This window comes from Carassius gibelio, chromosome A4, assembly GCF_023724105.1.
Source record: "Carassius gibelio isolate Cgi1373 ecotype wild population from Czech Republic chromosome A4, carGib1.2-hapl.c, whole genome shotgun sequence".
Lineage (NCBI taxonomy): Eukaryota > Metazoa > Chordata > Actinopteri > Cypriniformes > Cyprinidae > Carassius > Carassius gibelio.
This window is the reverse complement of record NC_068374.1, coordinates 28,058,983-28,079,295: the sequence shown is the minus strand read 5'-3', so window position 1 is coordinate 28,079,295 and position 20,313 is coordinate 28,058,983. Positions and strand designations below refer to the sequence as shown.

At 42.0% G+C, this 20,313-nt stretch overlaps 1 protein-coding gene across 1 annotated transcript; it reads left to right on the top strand.

Moving 5' to 3' along the window:
* Window positions 1-4,688: 4,688 nt before the first annotated feature.
* Window positions 4,689-17,388, top strand: LOC127975875 (cullin-associated NEDD8-dissociated protein 1-like). The gene is made up of 15 exons (XM_052579901.1): window positions 4,689-5,018; window positions 7,028-7,171; window positions 7,601-7,755; window positions 7,933-8,056; window positions 8,564-8,820; window positions 10,944-11,049; window positions 11,313-11,458; window positions 12,592-12,884; window positions 13,041-13,182; window positions 13,411-14,904; window positions 15,027-15,122; window positions 15,269-15,438; window positions 15,520-15,684; window positions 15,864-15,971; window positions 16,254-17,388. Exons 1-15 carry the CDS (start codon window positions 4,951-4,953, stop codon window positions 16,476-16,478), a joined length of 3,693 nt encoding a protein of 1,230 aa, XP_052435861.1. The 5' UTR covers window positions 4,689-4,950; the 3' UTR covers window positions 16,479-17,388.
* Window positions 17,389-20,313: the final 2,925 nt, after the last annotated feature.

Genomic DNA, 20,313 nt, shown 5'->3' with positions numbered 1-20,313 from the left:
AAGGGCCAAACTTCGAGTCTCGGGTAATCAGAGAGCTGTGTAAAGTGTACGGCTGCACCAAGACCCATACCACTACTTACCACCCCCAGGGAAATGGCGGATGCGAGCGGTTCAATCAGACCCTATTGAACTTGCTCGGCACGCTAGACCAAGAACATCAGAGCGACTGGGTGAGTGTGCTACCAAATCTGGTTCAGGCCTACAATAATAGTACGCACAGTACCACGGGCTACGCCCCCACTTATTTGATGTTTGGCAGGCATGTGCGGATGCCCACCGACTTATTGCTGGGGACGGCAGCAACCGAGGAGGAGGGGAACGTAACCGAATGGGTAAGGCGCCACCACCAACGCCTCCATTTTGCATACGAGCAAGTCTCGGGACGGATCCGAGCGGCTGGGAAGAAAAACAAGAGGCTGTACGACCGGACGGCTCGGGAAGCCCCCCTTCTCCCAGGAGAAAGGGTCCTGGTAAGGGACAACCGGCGACAAGGGAAGGGGAAGCTCAGTGACCGATGGGAGAATGCACCGTACGTGGTCGAGGGCCAGCAGCGGCCTGGACAGCCAGTATATACAATTCGGCCCGAAGGAAAAGCCGGGCCCGCTAGAGTGGTCCATCGGAACATGATCCGCCCCTGTCCGAACTATCCCAGCCCCGTAGAGGAGGCGCCAAAGGAGCCTGAAGTGGTAGCCCCGTGGATAGCAGGATGGGCCGTGATCCCAGGAGAACGGGGAAATGTCCCCGCAGAAATGGCCCCCAGAGACCCGATGGATATGCCTGCGGACATCGACCCTGTCTCGCCATCACGACGGTCCCAGAGGGAGAACCGAGGTCGGCCCCCGGCACGCTATGGAGAATGGGCGACTGAAAGGCGTGGCAGGGGGGTATGTCACGGGGTGACGAAAGAGAAGCGGAACTAAGTCCCGCCGGAATTTTGTGTTCCCCTCGGGACGGTGTCGCGGTAACACCGGTCCACTTCCGGGTTGCGCCCGATGTCACAATAACAACGCTAATGACCGATTGACATCTGGTGTGGGGAGTTTGATGTGGCGATCTGTGAGAGGATTATGGAGGCGGAGTAACCACATAAAAAGAGGAGTGCAGAGACCATACGGGAAGATTCTATTTGGTCGTTCGTTCTCCCGGCTATTCTTCCTGGTTGGCTTGCCCCCGTGTGTGGTTCTTCTCTTTGGATGTGTTCCCCTAGGAGAAGTGAATTCCTGGGACGTTTGGGCTGGCGTGTGGAGGTATTTGAGGACTATTGTGGGGTTTCGGCTATCTGGCTGTGCGACAGATATATCAGCGATCGAGTGGAGATATTCAGGACAGAAAGAGTGTGAGTCCTGGAAAGCAAGTGAAGACCAGGCCGCGCCATCACTATCGGAGGGAAGTTAAGAGACCTGATCTGGGACTTCGATCAATTGTATACATCTGGACTGGGAGTGATAACGTGTGAAGTGGACGGAGCCATCGTTGGGTGAGTGCTGGCTCTATTTGCACTAAGAGTGGGTGTGCCGTGTCTGAAGTGGTGTGTTTGCACAATAAATCGTTTGAAGTGAAGTTACAGAGTGTGGGGAAGATATATAGAGTTAATGCCGGACGCTCATCACCCCGAGAGCCCACCACCGTCACCGTAATCCACACCCAGGCACTCAATTGAAGTATCCCCAAGCCGTAAGCCCCATTTCTTATTCAAGAACACATACATGCTGTTGATTACTTATCCCGCTGTGTAGATCGCAGGATCCTCTGGGCCGAGCGCCGCATGTGATGTCCCTATGAAAGGAGGTGGACACACGAATCATTCCTTTCCCGGTTTTAACCGAAGCATCTCCCAGCCGTAAGCCCCACTACTTATTCAAGAACACATACTTACTGTTGATTACTTACTCTGCTGTGCAGATCGCAGGATCCTCTGGGCCGAATACTGTATGTGATGTCCCTGTAGAAAGAGGTGGACACACGAATTATTCCTTTTCCGGTCTTAACCGAAGCATCTCCCAGCCGTAAGCCCCACTACTTATTCAAGAACACATACTTACTGTTGATTACTTACTCTGCTGTGCAGATCGCAGGATCCTCTGGGCCGAATACTGTATGTGATGTCCCTGTAGAAAGAGGTGGACACACGAATTATTCCTTTTCCGGTCTTACCCGAAGCATCTCCCAGCCGTAAGCCCCACTACTTATTCAAGAACACATACTTACTGTTGATTACTTACTCTGCTGTGCAGATCGCAGGATCCTCTGGGCCGAATACTGTATGTGATGTCCCTGTAGAAAGAGGTGGACACACGAATTATTCCTTTTCCGGTCTTACCCGAAGCATCTCCCAGCCGTAAGCCCCACTACTTATTCAAGAACACATACTTACTGTTGATTACTTACTCTGCTGTGCAGATCGCAGGATCCTCTGGGCCGAATACTGTATGTGATGTCCCTGTAGAAAGAGGTGGACACACGAATTATTCCTTTTCCGGTCTTAACCGAAGCATCTCCCAGCCGTAAGCCCCACTACTTATTTAAGAACACATACTTACTGTTGATTACTTACTCTGCTGTGCAGATCGCAGGATCCTCTGGGCCGAACGCCGTATGTGATGTCCCTATGAAAAGAGGTGGACACAAGAATTATTCCTTTCCCGGTCACAACCGAAGCATCTCCCAGCCGTAAGCCCCATTACTTATGCAAGAACACATACTTGCTGTTGATTACTTACTCTGCTGTGCAGATCGCAGGATCCTCTGGGCCGAACGCCGTATGTGATGTCCCTATGAAAAGAGGTGGACACAAGAATTATTCCTTTCCCGGTCACAACCGAAGCATTTCCCAGCCGTAAGCCCCATTACTTATGCAAGAACACATACTTGCTGTTGATTACTTACTCTGCTGTGCAGATCGCAGGATCCTCTGGGCCGAACGCCGTATGTGATGTCCCTATGAAAAGAGGTGGACACAAGAATTATTCCCTTTCCCGGTCTCGACCGAAACATCCACGAGCTCTACTTACCCGGATACCCCCCCTCACTCCGGGACGGGTGACAGACTATCCTGGCTCTTGCTGACCCCGTACAGGCACGAACTGCCGACGACTCCACGCCTTCCCAGCGTCTGAGGTCTGGCTCTGTTCTGGTCGGGAGACACGGAAGGAACACTGAACTTTTAAATTGCTTTTAACCAAATAAAACCTTGTTCATTTTTTTTATACTCTCGTCCGTCTGGTTCTTCTGGTACGCTCCCCGAGGTGATCCTGGGTTTCAGGGGTGGGTGCAGTCCAGCTTGGCCCCCCCGACCTGTGACAAAAGACATTAAGAAAGACGTTGCCATGCTGAATGCATATTTTGGGACTGTAAGAGTGGGTCAGACAATGCTGAGAAGCAGTCTTCAGCAAAGACATCATGCAAATGCACAATATGCATCACAGTAAAACACATACTGAATCTCTGTATAACATTCAGCCACGTTTAATCTAAGAACCACTAATCTAAGAAATTAAAGAATGCCCTGTAAGTGTAAAAATTCACATAAGGGTCCGAAGGTCTAAGGAAAAAGTCTTTTTTTTTGCATAAAAAAGGCATAAGATTTGGTTTATCCCTCTGTTTTGGTATAATAATAACAGATGTGATTTTTGGACCACTGTAAAAAAAAATGCATTTATATGTTATAGAAAAGACATACAACACAAGTAAATAAATAAATAAAGCGCAAAGAAGAATTCTGCGTGGGACAAAATTATGACAATTGCATAAGCTTCTCTATCAATTCCTTCCTATTTTACGATCTTACTAAGAGCATTGCAAAGCAGATGATGGGAGATGTGCTGGATTCTTCTTTGGACCAGGGTAGGCTTTGAACAGTGACTCTGAATGAAGACACATACACTGAAGGACAGGATGATGTATCATAGAGGGTGCACCTAACACTTGTTCATTCCAGAAATCAAACCTGTCATAGAGAGTACAAAGTACAGAGTCTCTCTCTATCTCCCGCTCTCTCTCTCTCATTTCAGTGATTGAAATGAAATTATAAAATCCTATTAATTTAATCTGTCACTAGAGGTTCTAGACAAAATAGGCTATCATTTGCAAGCTTTTTGGAGAACCTAGTACCTAATGACCTCTCATTATTAGTCAGGGTGGATCTGATTTCAATAGTTGAAATATTGACTGTTGACAAATATTGGGGGGAGGGGGGTTGTTTAATAAAAATATACTTTAATGTTAGTTAAAATACTGAAATTGTTCAGGTCTCTACATATATAGACACTGTAATGTTAGATAAAATAGTGTAAGGGCAAAGGAAGGCAAAGGAAATTGTTATATATATATATATATATATATATATATATATATATATATATATATATATATATATATATATATATATTCACATATATATATATATATATATATATATATATATATATATATTCACAAATATATTATTCGTTGACTTTCTAATCTATATTTACCCACTAACTTACTCAATTCTGGGACAGAAACCAGGACATGTATGATTAATTTTGAGTACAAAACAAAAGTGTTATGTTTAATGATTTGCGTACAATCAAATAATATTTATAAGAACACCTTTACTTGTCATTACCACGAAAATGATGCCCAAAAGAAGGAGTTCTCATGCTATCCAAGTAGGCAGCTCACAAGGTTTTGAAACACAGCCCCACTCTCACCCTGTCTTCTCACAGCAGCGCCTGTCTGCTCAGAGCTCCTCCCTCCTCCAGAAGCGAGCAGGACCTCCATTCAAACCCTTCCAAACTCAAGGCATGAGCGTCTGCTCTTCCCCGCACAGCTGCTGCTGATCTCCGACCTGCACAACAAACTCTGGATATTCGTCTTGTACTTAGCAACCCCATCAAACCTCCAAAAAAGAGGCGAACTCAATCATTCTGGCTCTAAACATACACACAAGTGGTTTTTCAGTCTGCAAACATGGCGAGTGCCTCGTACCACATCTCTAATCTTTTGGAGAAAATGACATCCAGCGACAAGGATTTCAGGTCAGTCGTAGTGCAGATGCCAAGATAGAGTGTTAAGGAGCATGCATGTGTATTTCCAGGACTTGTGATGGCGTTTAAATGTCTTAATAAATAACGAAACGATCGCAGAAAGTTTTAGGCCCCGAATAACGCGACTGTTGTTTAGATAGCTGCTTAGCTTAGCATGTCAAACTCGTACTGTGCGGTTCTTTATTTTTTATTTTTGTCGTTTGAAATTGTGCATGGGTCATATATTTATGGCAGTAATTAACTATTTGACATTGCTTGCTGGATTTGAAGCTGCTAAAAAGTGTGGGTTTTAGTATGGCTGTTAGCCAGCTATCCGCTAGTATTAGCCGATTAGCTTTAGCATTTCGTTTTGATGGCACTCCTCTCAAAACTGTCATATCATTCGTAACGGGTACAGTAACTTACAACAAACCATGGGCGGAATGTACAGAAAGTTGGTAACGTTAAGTCAGTGCAATATCTAGCATTTGATGTAATTTCTTCCCTTCTGGCTCATAATTCGGCTAATGTTAGCATAATTGCACGTCCATGATATGTGCATGGAATTAAACTACAAACGCTACTTTTTGGAGAAGTACTGACACGTTTGACATTTCATGCTTTTATTTTCTTCTTTCATTCACATGTTATTAGCCACTTGTATTTGCAAACGTGTAGATTGACACAAATGCAGTGTTTGACTCTTGTCGTTTATTAGTAAGACTGTGTTAAATGAAAGAAATTCCTTTTTTTCCCTTAATGATATATATTTATCTAAATGGACTATCAGTAAGCAAAGACTGAATGACAGTTCCTTGTACACTTTATTCTGAGAATACTTGCCTGGCCAGAAGCACATAAATATGTTGATAACAGTAAAAAGGCATAATTATTACCAGGAAGTTGTAGTTCATAGTCTAAATGGTCTATACAGTTATGATTTGTATTTTAGGGTATAATGCTGTTCTTGTTGTTGGGGGGATTCCCTTTTAATGATGTCAGTGTATTCCTCAGTGGCCATCAGGAGGTTACTGGTTTGTGAGTTTTATACATTTCTGACAGGAGCCCTCAAATTAATTCTAATGCATTCATCGTATCATATTCCCAGAATCTTTCCTGCCTGTCGTCTCCATCAAACTGTTTGCTTCTCTCATTCCAGCTCTTTCTGAATTGCACAAGATTTCACCCCCTGGGAACATTTTGCTTACACACCCTTCTAGGTCTCCACTGTTGGTGTGTGCTGACATTCCCTCTCTCTCCATGCTGTTGGAATGTGTGCATCTCATGCATTATTCATTCTTTCTTAGGCTCTTGCTGGAATAAGAGATTCCATGCTATCAAATATATGCCAAAGCAGACGCACTTATGTCTCTGTGTGTGTGTGTTTGTGTGAGCAATAGAGAGAGAGAGAGAGATGGCATGTAATAGATTATGTATATGTGATGATAATAGGGTATCACATATGAGGTTCAGTGCTGAGGCTTTAATGCTGGCACCCAAAGACAAGATCTCATTTTAATCCACTCCAGTTTCAGCTTAGAAGTGGATTATGAATTTAGGAAACCACGACAAGTGAGATGAAAAGGTGAAAATGCTTCAGTCAGCCCATTTGTTTTGACATAATGCCAGCTGCCTCACTATAAAGGTTGATCGCACCTTACGGCTATGTGGGTGTCTTTACATTAACCATTCTGTTAGTGCTGAAGTCAAATGAAACCCTCTTGGTGTGTTTGGACCATTGGGAACCCCTTGCAACTGCTAGTCATTGCTTGTGTAAAATGTTTTTTATGAGTGAAACAAGATATGCAATGGAAGAAAATGTAGATGAGTGATTTTTATCTATTGGGAATTGGTTGCATAATGAAAACGTGTCTTTTTATGACGATGTTATTGTTTATGATGATGTTGTTGGATTGTAGGGATTGGTCAAGTTATTACATTTTGGTGGAAGAAACTTCTTTTTAATCATAATAAAATGAACTGACAAGTCTTTCATAATAGGTTCTTGATTATTCCCTCAGATTCATGGCCACCAATGATTTGATGTCCGAATTGCAGAAGGATTCGATAAAGCTGGATGATGATAGTGAACGGAAGGTGGTCAAAATGATTTTAAAACTCCTGGAGGACAAGAATGGAGAAGTTCAGAATCTGGCTGTAAAATGGTAAGAATTTTGCCATTATTCATTTGTTTCTGTGATCGCATGAACTTGAAAGCTTCTCTTAGTTGGATATTTTCATTGTGTCCTTCATGAATTGGCTTCAGTTTGTCCTCTGAAAATGTTTTATTGGGATTCATGCCACAGCGATTTAGTGAGAGGTATTGCGGTGTTTTTTTTTTTTCGATTGATTTATCTCTGTTATTAGCCCCTACGATAATTTTTTCTCTAGATATTTCTGAAGGGATTGCATGAATAAGTCTGTAATCTATCTTCGTTTCACTCTGTTTTTCTGATGAAAAACAGGTTCGCTTCATCAAATAGCTAAATCATCAATGCTAAACAGAAATTTTGTAGCAGAAAAAAGTAGATGTTTTCTGCTAGTAGAAAGGAAGCATTTCAGTGGTTGTACTAAAAGTCTTTTATTTCTTGCAGTTTGGGCCCACTTGTCAGCAAAGTGAAGGAGTACCAGGTCGAAACCATTGTTGATACATTGTGTACAAACATGTTATCAGATAAGGAGCAGCTGCGAGATATTTCCAGCATCGGCCTCAAGACGGTGATTGGAGAGCTCCCGCCAGCGTCAAGCGGTAAAACAACATGTTTTCACTGCGTAATGTTATTAATACAATTGTTTCCAGAGTAACTGTTTTTTTTTTCCACTATCATGTACTAAAAGGACAGATAATTATTTCTCATGTGTTTGGCTATATTTAGTCGTTTCCCTTCACCATCTTGCCTGCTAAGTCCATTTCTCTATGCTTTAGGCTCTGCTCTTGCTGCTAGCGTTTGCAAAAAGATTACAGGCCGCCTCACAAGTGCCATTGCCAAGCAGGAGGACGTCTCCGTTCAGTTGGAAGCATTGGACATCATGGCAGACATGCTGTGCAGGTATGTCAGATGAGCCGTGTGATGACTGCTGCTTTTATTTAGACCAATTGTGCTTTTGAGTGCACATGGGTTCCTGCCTGGTAATTTCTGGATGTGTTTGTGCACATGCATCTCCCCTCTGTGACGATTCTCAGTTCACTGAGCAGAATATACATGTAAATCTTTCAGTTGCACTGTAACTAATGGCCGACTTTGAATTTGTCTTGGGTGATTGCATTTTTCATTTATATTTACATTCATGCATTAGGAAGAAGCTTTTATCCTGCTTGTGTGTTCCTTGGGAAATTGAATACATAGGTGTGCCAAGGTCTTAAACTACCAGTTTAAATGCATTGTGAGATAAAATCTGCCCTTTTTATAATGCATATTTGCTCTATACATTATATGCATTAGAAATCGTAAGAGTATTATGTTAGTATTCCACATTTCCTGTCTAATAAAGAGGCAAAATTTGTGGTCTGCAACAAATTCTTGTTTTTCTTACACTGTTTGTTTTCATTCATCCAGACAAGGTGGCCTCTTAGTGAATTTCCATCCTTCCATTCTGAGCTGTCTGCTGCCTCAATTGACAAGCCCTCGCCTGGCAGTGAGAAAGAGGACCATCATAGCCCTGGGACATCTGGTCATGAGCTGTGGAAACTTGGTCTTTGTGGACCTCATCGAGCACTTACTATCCGAGCTCTCACGCAACGAATCTATGTCAACCACGCGCACTTACATCCAATGTATTGCTGCCATCAGCAGACAAGCTGGCCACAGAATTGGTGAGACTCCATCTTTGTTACAGACCTCAGTTAACTTAATGTCTTCAGGGTTCAAGTCCTTATCTCACTTACTCTTGAAGTGCTGAAAGCAATTTTAGTGTGCACTTATTGAAGCCATCAACTGTAATCTTCTCAAACTGCTATTAGTTTCACCATTGATGCCGCAATTTAGCCTTTGCTGAAATGAGCTAAAGCAAACCATAGCTGTCCTCAAAGATCTTTAAATGGTGTAATTATTACAATGAGTTTTTTTTTGTTGCAGAAAGCATAGAGGAAATACGTTTGTGTAATGATATCTTCCCCTTCTAAGTATTGCCTTTTTAGCACAGTTCTCCATGGCTTGATCTTGAAGGCTGGACTCCTTTCTTATTTTAGTTTTTCGCATAGGGATGGGTACCGAAACCCGGTATTAAAATGGCCCCTGGGCTAAATTATGAAAGACCGTAGTATCAGTAAGATCTAACGGTATCGGTTCTGCTTTCGGTACTGGAGGATAATTTTTTTTTGCTTAATAATGTTATCGTGCACATTTTATATCACCAAACATTTCTAATGTGCGATCATCTTAAGACATTTGTCTGTGAGATTTGCGAGATCTCTCATGTGCGCCGGCAGAGGCTGTCTGTCAATCACACACACACACACACACAACAAGAACGAGCGCGGCGCACACACACGCATAAGGGGCCGTTCACATATTGCGTCTTTTGCGCGCTCAAGTTCGTTATTTCAAATGTAGGCGCACGGTATGCGCGCTCATAATGGAGTTAAAAACATCTCAACTTTTCAGAATGCTGCAAGCGCACCGCAGGTCATGTAACTTCCTCACCTTTTCCGTAACAACGTTGAAAGCTCAGCCAAGATGAAGGAACAGCTGATAGCTGTATGTGGATTTTTAAATTAATTTAGTAGCAGATCTATCCATTGCTGAAATTTCTGCGTCTAATGGAGAGAGTAGGTCATAGTTGCTTAGCAATGGCAGAAGCCTCAGGAGCACAAGTACCCGAAGGCTTTGGGGAAAATAAATCAGAGAGCAGCGTGCCTAGCGTTTTCAACGCGTTTTTAGACGCAATATGTGAACGGCCCATTACAGTAAGAAAACTCCTGCATAATACAAAGAGTGATGATGGCGGAGACGGTAAAATGTTCCAAAGTGTGGTTATACTTCACTAGAGTTGATGCAGACAACGCTGGTTGTTATAAGTGAAAAAATATTTTTGCATGTAAGGGCGGAAACACAAGCAATCTGTCAAAGCATCTTTCAAAAGTGCATTATGTGCAGACAGAGAAATGCAAAGTTTTCGACTGCCTAACACAACACAAAGTAACACAACACAAAGTACCGATAAGAATACCGTTAAAGTACCGGACCGTTAAGCAGTATCGGTAGTAATACCATTAGAACCTTAACGATACCCATCCCTAGTTTTGCATTGACAGGAAAGATTTTGACATCATTCAAAGAGATTTTGTTGATTTCTCTTTTCCACAGATTTTACTAACTGATACAATAATAGGACACATTAAAGTTTAATTATTCAAAAGACTGTTTTATACAATTTCACTCTCAAAGCACAGTTGTATAGGGGGTATAAGCTTGAAGGCAACTCTCCTTGGAATTTGACCGAACAAATTGCCGGAATGTTATTTTGTGACAAGAGATGGAACAATCTCCAGTACGGTCATTATTTCCCATCACCTTGTCATCAGCATTGTTTCACTGGTGTGCTGCTAAGGCAGGCCATTTGACACAAATGAAATGAAGTGAAAAGTCATTTAGGTTTGCTGCTGTGGTGCACCATTCCCCCATCAGCCAATTACCGCCTACGTTTGATGAAACAAAGACAGCTGCGATTAAGATGCGTAAGATTACTTCAGTGGAACGCACTCAAAGTTGTTTTGTAGCTATCTCCTGTGCTACTGTTTTAATTAAGTCTTTGTCATCTTAAGATTGCTTCTTTGATTGTGCTGAACACAGCAAGGCCTTTATCTTGCAGCTTATCGGACTCATTTATATTTCTCAATGAATTATTGCAGTTTGATGTTAAGTTTTATAACCCAGCAAATCTGTCTGATCTGGGTGTAATGATGGTAAATGACAACTTGTTGGTTTTATCTTGCAGGTGAGTACTTGGAAAAGATCATCCCGTTGGTGGTGAAGTTCTGCAATGTTGATGACGATGAACTGAGGGAGTATTGCATACAAGCTTTCGAGTCTTTCGTGAGGAGGTCAGTCTGCATCTCCGTCTAACTGCTGATACCAGATGATATTAAATTGATTCATATGATATTATAATGTATGAGTTATTGGAGTTATTTCATAATGTACCATTTTGTTAAAAAAAAATTGTGAGTAGTAGTAGTAGTATCTATTATAAGATTACCAACAAAAATATAGCCGATGATAAACCAAGTTTTTCACATTTGCATGACTTGATGTGAACTGATCTTTTGTGTAATTAAAAAAAACTCTTATTGCCTATGATTTCCAGGTGTCCAAAGGAAGTCTACCCCCATGTCCCAACAGTCATTAGCATCTGTCTTAAGTATCTGACCTATGACCCTAACTACAACTATGATGACGAGGATGAAGATGAGAATGCAATGGATGCCGAAGGTGTAGACGAAGATTATCAAGGTATGAGGCGGGGCTCATTTGTCTTTTATTATCTTTCCTGAACTAAAAGTCTGTTTAGCCATAAGTTTCCAGCTCAGTTAATTAGTTCTGGTGTGTGGAAGCCTCGGCTGGTGGCATAACAATAATAAAAACCATAGGGAAAACAATTAGTGACTTTGAAAGCAGCATCTTGATAATACAGCAGTCGGAGAGGCGGTCTGTCCATGTATGAGGACTGAAAAGTTGGAAATCTGTAGAGACTGTTTTCCAGACCATCAGAAATTAGCTTGGCGATGGCGACTTGTCCGGTCTAGCAGCTTTGAATAATGCTGAATCTTTCGTAGCTGATGAAATTGGCTCTGAGATTGGGGTTGGGGGGGTACTTATTGCCACCATTCCTCTGTTACCTTGTCAAGCAGGCACCATTTAATCTCATAAATGCATGTGCTGAGCATGTCATGCCACTTTCTGTGACACAGATTGTGCATTCTCTGAATGAATATGCTTCTTTTTAACCGTTAGTGCTCTGAAGCACTGCCGAGTTTGGATGTGCTCAGTGTTGCATGTTGGAATGAAGTGTTTCATGTGGAAGTACGGTAATAGAAATGGAGGTTGCAGGAGCAGTCCAACTATGATGATGACAAGCCCCTGTCTAAAAGCTTGAGTTAGATATCCACTGTCTTCATGAATGCCTTTGGTTACTTGATCTTTTCTGGCATCAAGGATTTTTATTTTCAGCCACTACTGGATTGTTGTTTTCATCCATAAATCATTAATACCTATTTGTTGTTATCTTTTCAATAATTGATTGTGCTGACTGCGCACTAGCTTGTAAGCAGCCTTGGGAGGCGCATACAGTTTTGCAGCAGATTTGAGGGTTTTATTTGTTTTCCTCTCAGAAGCCCACGCTCTTAGTGTTGCTGAAGCAGAGGGTTCAGGGGACGTACTTGTTGGCCTGTATGTTAAACAGTGTCTGAGTGTTAACGTCGATTCTTTTCAGGGCTGCTAGCTTGGAACTGAAGCTCCCAGACACATCTACATACATAACATGCCATCTAATGTGAACAATATAGATTGTAGCAGTTGCAAAAGATGGGATTTTTCAAATAAGCAACTGTGATTAATATACCATCTAACTCATGTGATCCAAACAGGAAGTGATGATGAGTACAGTGACGATGACGACATGAGTTGGAAAGTGAGGAGAGCAGCAGCAAAGTGCTTGGATGCCGTGGTGAGCACACGCCATGAGATGTTACCGGAGTTTTACCGCACTGTTTCTCCAGCGCTCATTGCCCGCTTTAAAGAGCGGGAAGAAAATGTCAAGGCGGATGTTTTCCATGCCTACCTGTCTTTACTCAAGCAAACACGCCCTGCCCAGAGCTGGCTCTGTGACCCGGATGCCATGGAACAGGGAGAAACTCCTCTTACAATGCTACAAAGTCAGGTAGGGAAAGATATCCTTGTTTTTAAGTACTGCTAGTTTATACAGACACACAGATGTGAAGAGTATTTGTAGACGGTAACAACAATACTTCATACTATTGGGCTTTCTAATTATGTAAGTTTATATATAAGGGTGATATTTTGTGTACCTTTGCAGGTGTCCATGATAGTAAAAGCACTGCACAAACAGATGAAGGAGAAAAGTATTAAGACCCGGCAGTGCTGCTTCAACATGCTGACAGAACTAGTGAACGTTCTGCCAGGGGCCCTGACACAGCATATCCCTGTTCTCATCCCAGGTATGTGTCGCAGGCAAGCTACTAAAATGTTAAAGAGAGTACAATCATTCCTTCCATGATCATACGGTTAATTCTTGATCAGCATTTAACCTGTGACATTTATAAAAGCTAAACCTTGGAATGTTAAAGAGTTTTGGGGGGGTGGGTTTGTAAAATGCATGTAGCCTTACGTTAAAGCAATTCCTTTTTTAGCATTTGGAGTGACTTTGTAAATTGTATTCCATCTAGGAATCATATTTTCTCTCAACGATAAGTCAAGCTCTTCAAATCTGAAGATAGATGCCCTGTCTTGCTTGTATGTGATCCTGTGCAACCATCAGCCTCAAGTCTTCCACCCCCATGTTCAGGCGATAGTGCCTCCTGTAGTTGCTTGTGTGGGGGATCCCTTTTATAAGATCACCTCTGAAGCACTGCTTGTCACCCAGCAGTTGGTCAAAGTCATTAGGCCACTGGATCAAACCGATGTTTTTGATGCCTCACCCTACATTTCTGACCTTTTTGCCTGCACCATTAAAAGGCTGAAGGCAGCAGATATTGACCAGGAAGTCAAAGAGCGAGCTATTTCTTGTATGGGGCAAATTATCTGCAACCTTGGTGATAGCCTTGGTGCAGACCTACCAGGCACTCTCCTCATCTTCCTAGAGCGACTAAAGAATGAGATAACAAGGCTGACGACCGTCAAAGCTCTCACACTAATCGCAGGGTCAAAGCTGAAGATCAACCTGAGGCCCATCTTGGGTGAGGCTGTTCCCATTCTTGCCTCCTTCCTACGTAAGAACCAACGAGCGTTGAAACTAAGCACACTGGCTGCACTGGACATTCTGGTCAAGAACTACAGCGATAGTGTAACACCGGCTATGATTGACGCTGTACTGGCTGAGCTGCCACCTCTTATCAATGAAAGCGATATGCATGTCTCCCAGATGGCTATCAGCTTCCTCACCACGCTTGCACGAGTCCACCCTGACTCGCTGTCTAAGATAAGTGGCTCTATTTTGGCTGAACTCATAGCTTTGGTTCGTTCCCCGTTGCTGCAAGGTGGCGCTCTTAGCGCCATGCTGGAATTCTTCCAGGCTCTTGTAGCTACGGGAACTGCCAGCTTGGGCTACATGGACCTGCTACGTATGCTAACAGGTCCTGTGTATGCCCAGAGTGCAGCGCTCACCCATAAGCAATCCTACTACTCCATTGCAAAGTGCGTGGCCGCTCTTACCCGTGCTTGTCCTAAAGAGGGCCCTGCAGTGGTGGGACAGTTCATTCAAGATGTGAAGAACTCGCGCTCCACTGACTCCATCCGATTGCTGGCACTTCTTTCCCTTGGAGAGGTCGGCCATCACGTTGATCTGAGCAGTCAGCCTGAGCTAAAAACAGTCATTCTGGATGCCTTCTCTTCAGCCAGCGAAGAGGTCAAATCAGCAGCTTCATATGCGTTAGGCAGCATCAGCGTGGGGAACCTCCCGGAGTACCTGCCCTTTGTCCTGCAGGAGATCTCTGGCCAACCCAAGCGACAGTACCTGCTGTTGCACTCTCTCAAGGAAATCATCAGCTCTGCCTCCGTGGCAGGGCTGAAACCGTATGTTGAAAATGTGTGGGCGCTGTTGCTCAAACACTGCGAGTGTACAGAAGAAGGCACAAGGAACGTGGTAGCAGAATGTTTGGGAAAGTTAACACTCATCGACCCGGAGACTCTTCTGCCCAGGCTAAAAGGCTATCTCTTATCAGGTGATTGTCAAACTCTGGCTATTAATTCTGTATCAAAAGATTTAAATCAAAATGGTTTATTATTTAGAAATCACAAATAGTAAATCTAAGAGGTTTGATTGAAGTGTTCTCTTTCTCTCCAGGATCATCTTATGCCAGGAGCTCTGTAGTCACAGCTGTTAAATTCACAATCTCGGATCACCCACAGACAATTGACCCCCTTCTTAAAAACTGCATAGGCAAGAGCTGTTATCAGTTTGTTTTCTTCTTTGGGAAATATATATTTTTTTTATCTTACTCTAAATTCAAATTTTCACCATTTAGAATTTTGTGGAGAATACATTTTAGAACTGCTTTTAATTGAATTTCTTTTTTATACTTCTAGGCGATTTCTTGAAAACACTGGAAGATCCAGACCTCAATGTACGAAGAGTGGCTTTAGTTACCTTCAACTCTGCAGCTCATAACAAACCTTCTCTTATTCGAGAGCTGTTGGATACAGTTCTCCCTCATTTATACAATGAGACCAAAGTGCGCAAGGATTTAATCCGAGAGGTAACCTGCCCTTTATCCACAGCCTTTTGCTTTGCTGTCTTTTTAAAACCTCAGAGCTCAGTGACGCCTGTCTCTTTCTAGGTTGAGATGGGTCCCTTCAAACACACAGTGGACGATGGTCTGGACATCCGGAAGGCTGCATTTGAATGCATGTACACTCTATTAGACAGTTGCCTTGATAGACTTGACATCTTTGAGTTCTTAAACCATGTTGAAGACGGACTTAAGGACCATTACGATATCAAGGTAAGCCATCAAACTCAACCCATGAATCTTTCATGAGACATGAGGCTTCTTGCTATACAGATCATTTAGCGACCACAGAAGATGAAAGGGTGAATTGATTAACACAGATTCAGTGTGCGGTCATCAAATAGCTCTTTTTATAGTTTATAGCTCTTTTTGCTCTATTAATGTGTTTACAGATGCTGACGTTCCTCATGCTGGCCAGATTATCTAGTCTTTGTCCAAGTGCAGTGTTACAGAGGTTGGACAGACTTGTAGAGCCGCTTAGGGCAACGTGCACCACAAAGGTAAGCAAAATATGCAACAAACACCAAATTCAGACACCGTGCAGTTTCTTTGTATGACATTGGAGAAAACCTGAATTGAGCGGCAGTTAGCACATAAGCGCAGAAATCTGTGGTTTCCATAGTGGGTGAAAGTTTGAATTCCGCCAATCCTGTTCCCCCTTTTCTCACCAGTTCCTCTTTTTCTCAGTAATCACAGGCTACTGGAAAGGTCATCAAATAGTGATGCTAGTTCATAGTTTAAAAAGTGAGAGTCCTTTGATTTCTAATGATGTTCTGTCTCAGGTAAAAGCTAACTCTGTGAAGCAAGAGTTTGAGAAGCAGGACGAGCTCAAGCGATCTGCCATGCGGGCAGTAGTGGCCTTGCTAACCATCCCAGAGGCCGAGAAGAGCCCCCTAATGAGTGAGTTCCAGTCTCAGATCAGCTCCAACCCAGAGCTGGCTGCCATCTTTGACAGCATCCAGAGGGACTCCTCCAGCGCCAACATGGAATCCATGGACACCACTTAAACGACTAAGAAAACGCACCCGTCACCGTCGCTCCCGAGAAAATCCACAAATAAAACCAACCCTGAGGGACCTTGTATTGTTCCATGCATTGCACTGAATCCAAAATAGGAGGAAAACAAAATCTAAAATTAAGAAAAGAAAAAGCTAATGAAAAGACAGACGTTCGTTCTCCTAAGCTTCAAAGCTTATTACCACATTCTTTGTTTTTCTATAAACATCAGGAAATGGCTTCAGTTGTTCATTGTTTTCCATTTTTACAGATTTATTTCTTGTTCATTTTCATAATTCCTGAGCTTCTGTAGGTACCTCCATTCACAGAGGTGCAGAGGGACTTACTAGATTACCTGAAAATGAATTGACCACAGTATTTGTGTTACCATGGGAGATTTGTTCTTTACATTCTAGGCTGCTGACGACTTAAATCAGAATCTACAGGGGTAAACAATAGCACTCACTGAGTTTAAATCATTTCAGGACCATGTTGTTTTTTTGCTTTTTTTTCGTCTCGTTTCTTATCAGACACGTTTTATTAGGTTTTTGTACGATTTGAATGTCATCTCCTCTTTTTACTGTTGACAACTTAAGTACAGAGCGAGATAAGTCTTGACCCGAAGAGGTGTGGCATAGTTAGGGTGTTTCATTGGATGAGTGGCAGCTTATTTTTTTTCTTCACTGCATTTCATTACATTCCCACTGTCCGCAGAATTGCCAGTCATCAGCATGCGTCACACATCCAGAGAAATGAGCATTGAGCTGCAACCGTTCTGCATAATATTTTTCTTTTTCTATTTGATGACAGTTTTGTTTAGCTCCAGGCTATAGAGGTGAAATATGACATCAGACATTGTTATGAGAAAATATTGCCCTGTATGGAACGCACATATGTGAATAAAATGAGTGGAGAATATTCTCTCAGATGCTCGACTGTATTCTGAAAGCATAAGGGTTTTGTTCTCACCGTTTAGATCCATTATTATGCTGCCTTGTTTGAACTGCTCACATGTAAAATTGGTTGGGAATATGATTTTTATAGAGCCAGTTTAATTTAACATAATAGTCTGTGTTTGGTGTGCAGGTCTCTTTTTAAGGATATCTGTATGTTGAGGAAAGGAACAACATCATAGATCTCACCATATAGCTGACCAATGGATGACTGAAGATGGATTATCTGATGCCCTGGAAAGCAGTGTGTAGAATACACTGTCTAGGTTCATTTGTGTAGTCATGTATGCACCGCGTTCTACATCCATTTAAGTATGACCGAATGGCAATGTTCCTCCGTAAGAAATCAATAAAAGGTCCATTGCTGCCTGCATCCAAATGGCATTATATGGTCCTTAAAAATTCATTTAAGAACCTTTGTAATTACTGATGCACACAAATTAAAAGCTGGCTGAAATTGCCAGTTCCAATATGCTTTACTCACTGTGTTCTGTGGGAGTGAGCACAGGTTCTTCTGTGAGTACACCTGGAAACTAAGTAGTGGGTGGTTACATTGAGCACTTTTGCAGAGGAACTACTTCGGATTTGACATGGGATAGTAGCATCACTGTTTTGTTTGAGGCTCTTGTACCTCATCTATAAGTCAAGTTTTAAGGGAAAAAGGCGGCAATACCTGTATCCAGACCTACAAGGTGGTCTTGGGTGGGTCAGATTCCTTCCAAGTATTCCTGGATTTGGTGATTGGTGGGAGTTTGGGGATGGTTTTGAAGTTGAAGTTGTATCTGAAATAATACATTTGCTTACAGATAAATTCTGATCACAAGGCCATACAGGTTTTTACATTTATCTCTCAGTGTTTTATATACAGCTGCTCTTGGAGACGAGGCTGACTCCAGCTCTTTATTCGCCAAACTATCCGTTCCACCTTAAAAATGTTTTTTTTTTAAACCAAAAATTACATGTGGACAGCAGATTTCATTGAACACACACACAAAAAAAATTATATAAAAATTATCTTGAATTTTTCAGTAGTGATAAGAACATACGGCTGTTATGGCTGGTGAATCTGATGCATACAAGACTAAAAGTGGGATAGACACAGGGAATTTTGATTTGGTAATGTAGTCTGTAAAGTATTTTAAATTGAATGAGGGAATGTCTGGCACAGGGTGACGATGAATGTACTTTGTCCAAAACACCTACACATACCATATCAGTAGTCTCTTCCCAGGTCAAGTTGCCATGAGTTTTTAACATGGTCTAAGGTTTGTAAATCTTATGGCGCTTGTAAGAGAATAAATACGAGAAATTTGACCTTTGCCCTCTGGTTTTAAATCCCGCATTTCCTCAATGACTGAAGGAGCAGGTATCTTAATGTTTTTTTAAAGGTAGCCTATATGCATGGAGAACGATTAAATTCTGTTTGCAACTGAGATGTAAATTAACTTTATTATAAGTTAAACCCTTACTCCAGAGTAACAGATCAGATAGATATATACATTAATTCATTGTTTCAAGAAAACTTGTATTACAGTATTTTCTGATGTGTTTTCTGATTGGTGAAATGATCCCTAGAACATGCCCTGCAACTGTATGACAAAGCCTACTGGCCATATCATAACATCATAATTTCACTGAAATGATAAATTCTGAAAAAAAAGAGCACATAGATGACAAGATAAAATCATTATTTAATGAAATCTTGTATTACAATATTATCTTTTTTTTTTTTAATGGAAATATGACCTCCCGAGCAATTTGATGAGCCAAAAAAAGCATACGGTGTTATTTCTTGATTAATTTACAAGCTCTCAAAAATAGCATGCATGCGGCAAGATAGGTCCAGTATAAATGCCCTCTACATTATTTTTAAAGTTCTCAATAAAACGATAAAGTTATGACACACCCAGTATGCTTTGTTGCCACATACAGTTGCTTAGGAGGGCATGTTCTGCATGTCACATTTTCAATAACAAAACAACAGAAAATGTTCTAATGCAGGACCTGGTCAGCTGTGACGTCTGTCCTCACTCGTTCCGTCATTAGAAAACATCATTAGAAAAACAAAGCAACACTGCAAGGATCATTGACTCTACCCATGCATGGTGAAGTCCTGGCAATTCTTTTCTATAAGCTCACAAAAACTAAAATATCAGCATTTCAACATGCCATGGTGGACAGACAAGCTAATCTGAGAGCAGAAGAGTCAAAAACAGGGTTTTGAACCGCGTCTACCGGGCTGCTGGAAGCATGAAAGTACATTAGCAGTTTGTCATCGCTTAAATGAACCCACTTCCAATTTGCACGGTAATGAGTCACGCAAATGCTATTAAAGGCCAATTTACAGTGGCCTAATTTGCATCAGAGGTGTGAGGGCTAATGCACAGCCGTGATCATTCACTCATCAGGACAGATGTAGGCCAAGGTGTCCTCCATGTTAATGCTAATTTTAGATATTTCCATGAGTATTCCATGAAATTTTACATCACAGAAAGTTGTCGACATTTCACCCAATTCTACGTTTAAAAAGTTTGCTTTCTAAAAAAAAAAAATATAAATATATACAATAAGAAGCCTATGGCACACAGCCTCCCTCTTCCAAACTGTATATATGTGATCATATCATTTTGAGGAAGCCAACAAAGGCTAATCTTCATTGTAGATGAAATGTGTTTCGTAATGATGAAAAAGTGTTTGTCTGCACTGCCCTATGGGAGATCGCAGCAGGAGGCCGTAAAAAGCACACTGCAGATTAATGCTCCCCTACTGCTGACAGATCCTCCACGGCCTGCTGAGCAGCTGCTTGTGGCTGCTTTAAAGCCTGAAGCTTAATGTTTCACCTCTAAGTCAGATTTAAACAATCAAAGGAGGTCTCGCCCCCTAAAGAGGAATA

Coding starts and splice junctions, on each gene's coding strand:
- LOC127975875 (XM_052579901.1), top strand. CDS start 4,951: ATGGCGAGTGCCTCGTACCACATCTCTAATCTTTTGGAGAAAATGACA. Junction 14,905..15,026: donor AAAAGGCTATCTCTTATCAG/GTGATTGTCAAA, acceptor CTTTCTCTCCAG/GATCATCTTATGCCAGGAGC. Junction 15,972..16,253: donor GGGCAACGTGCACCACAAAG/GTAAGCAAAATA, acceptor GTTCTGTCTCAG/GTAAAAGCTAACTCTGTGAA.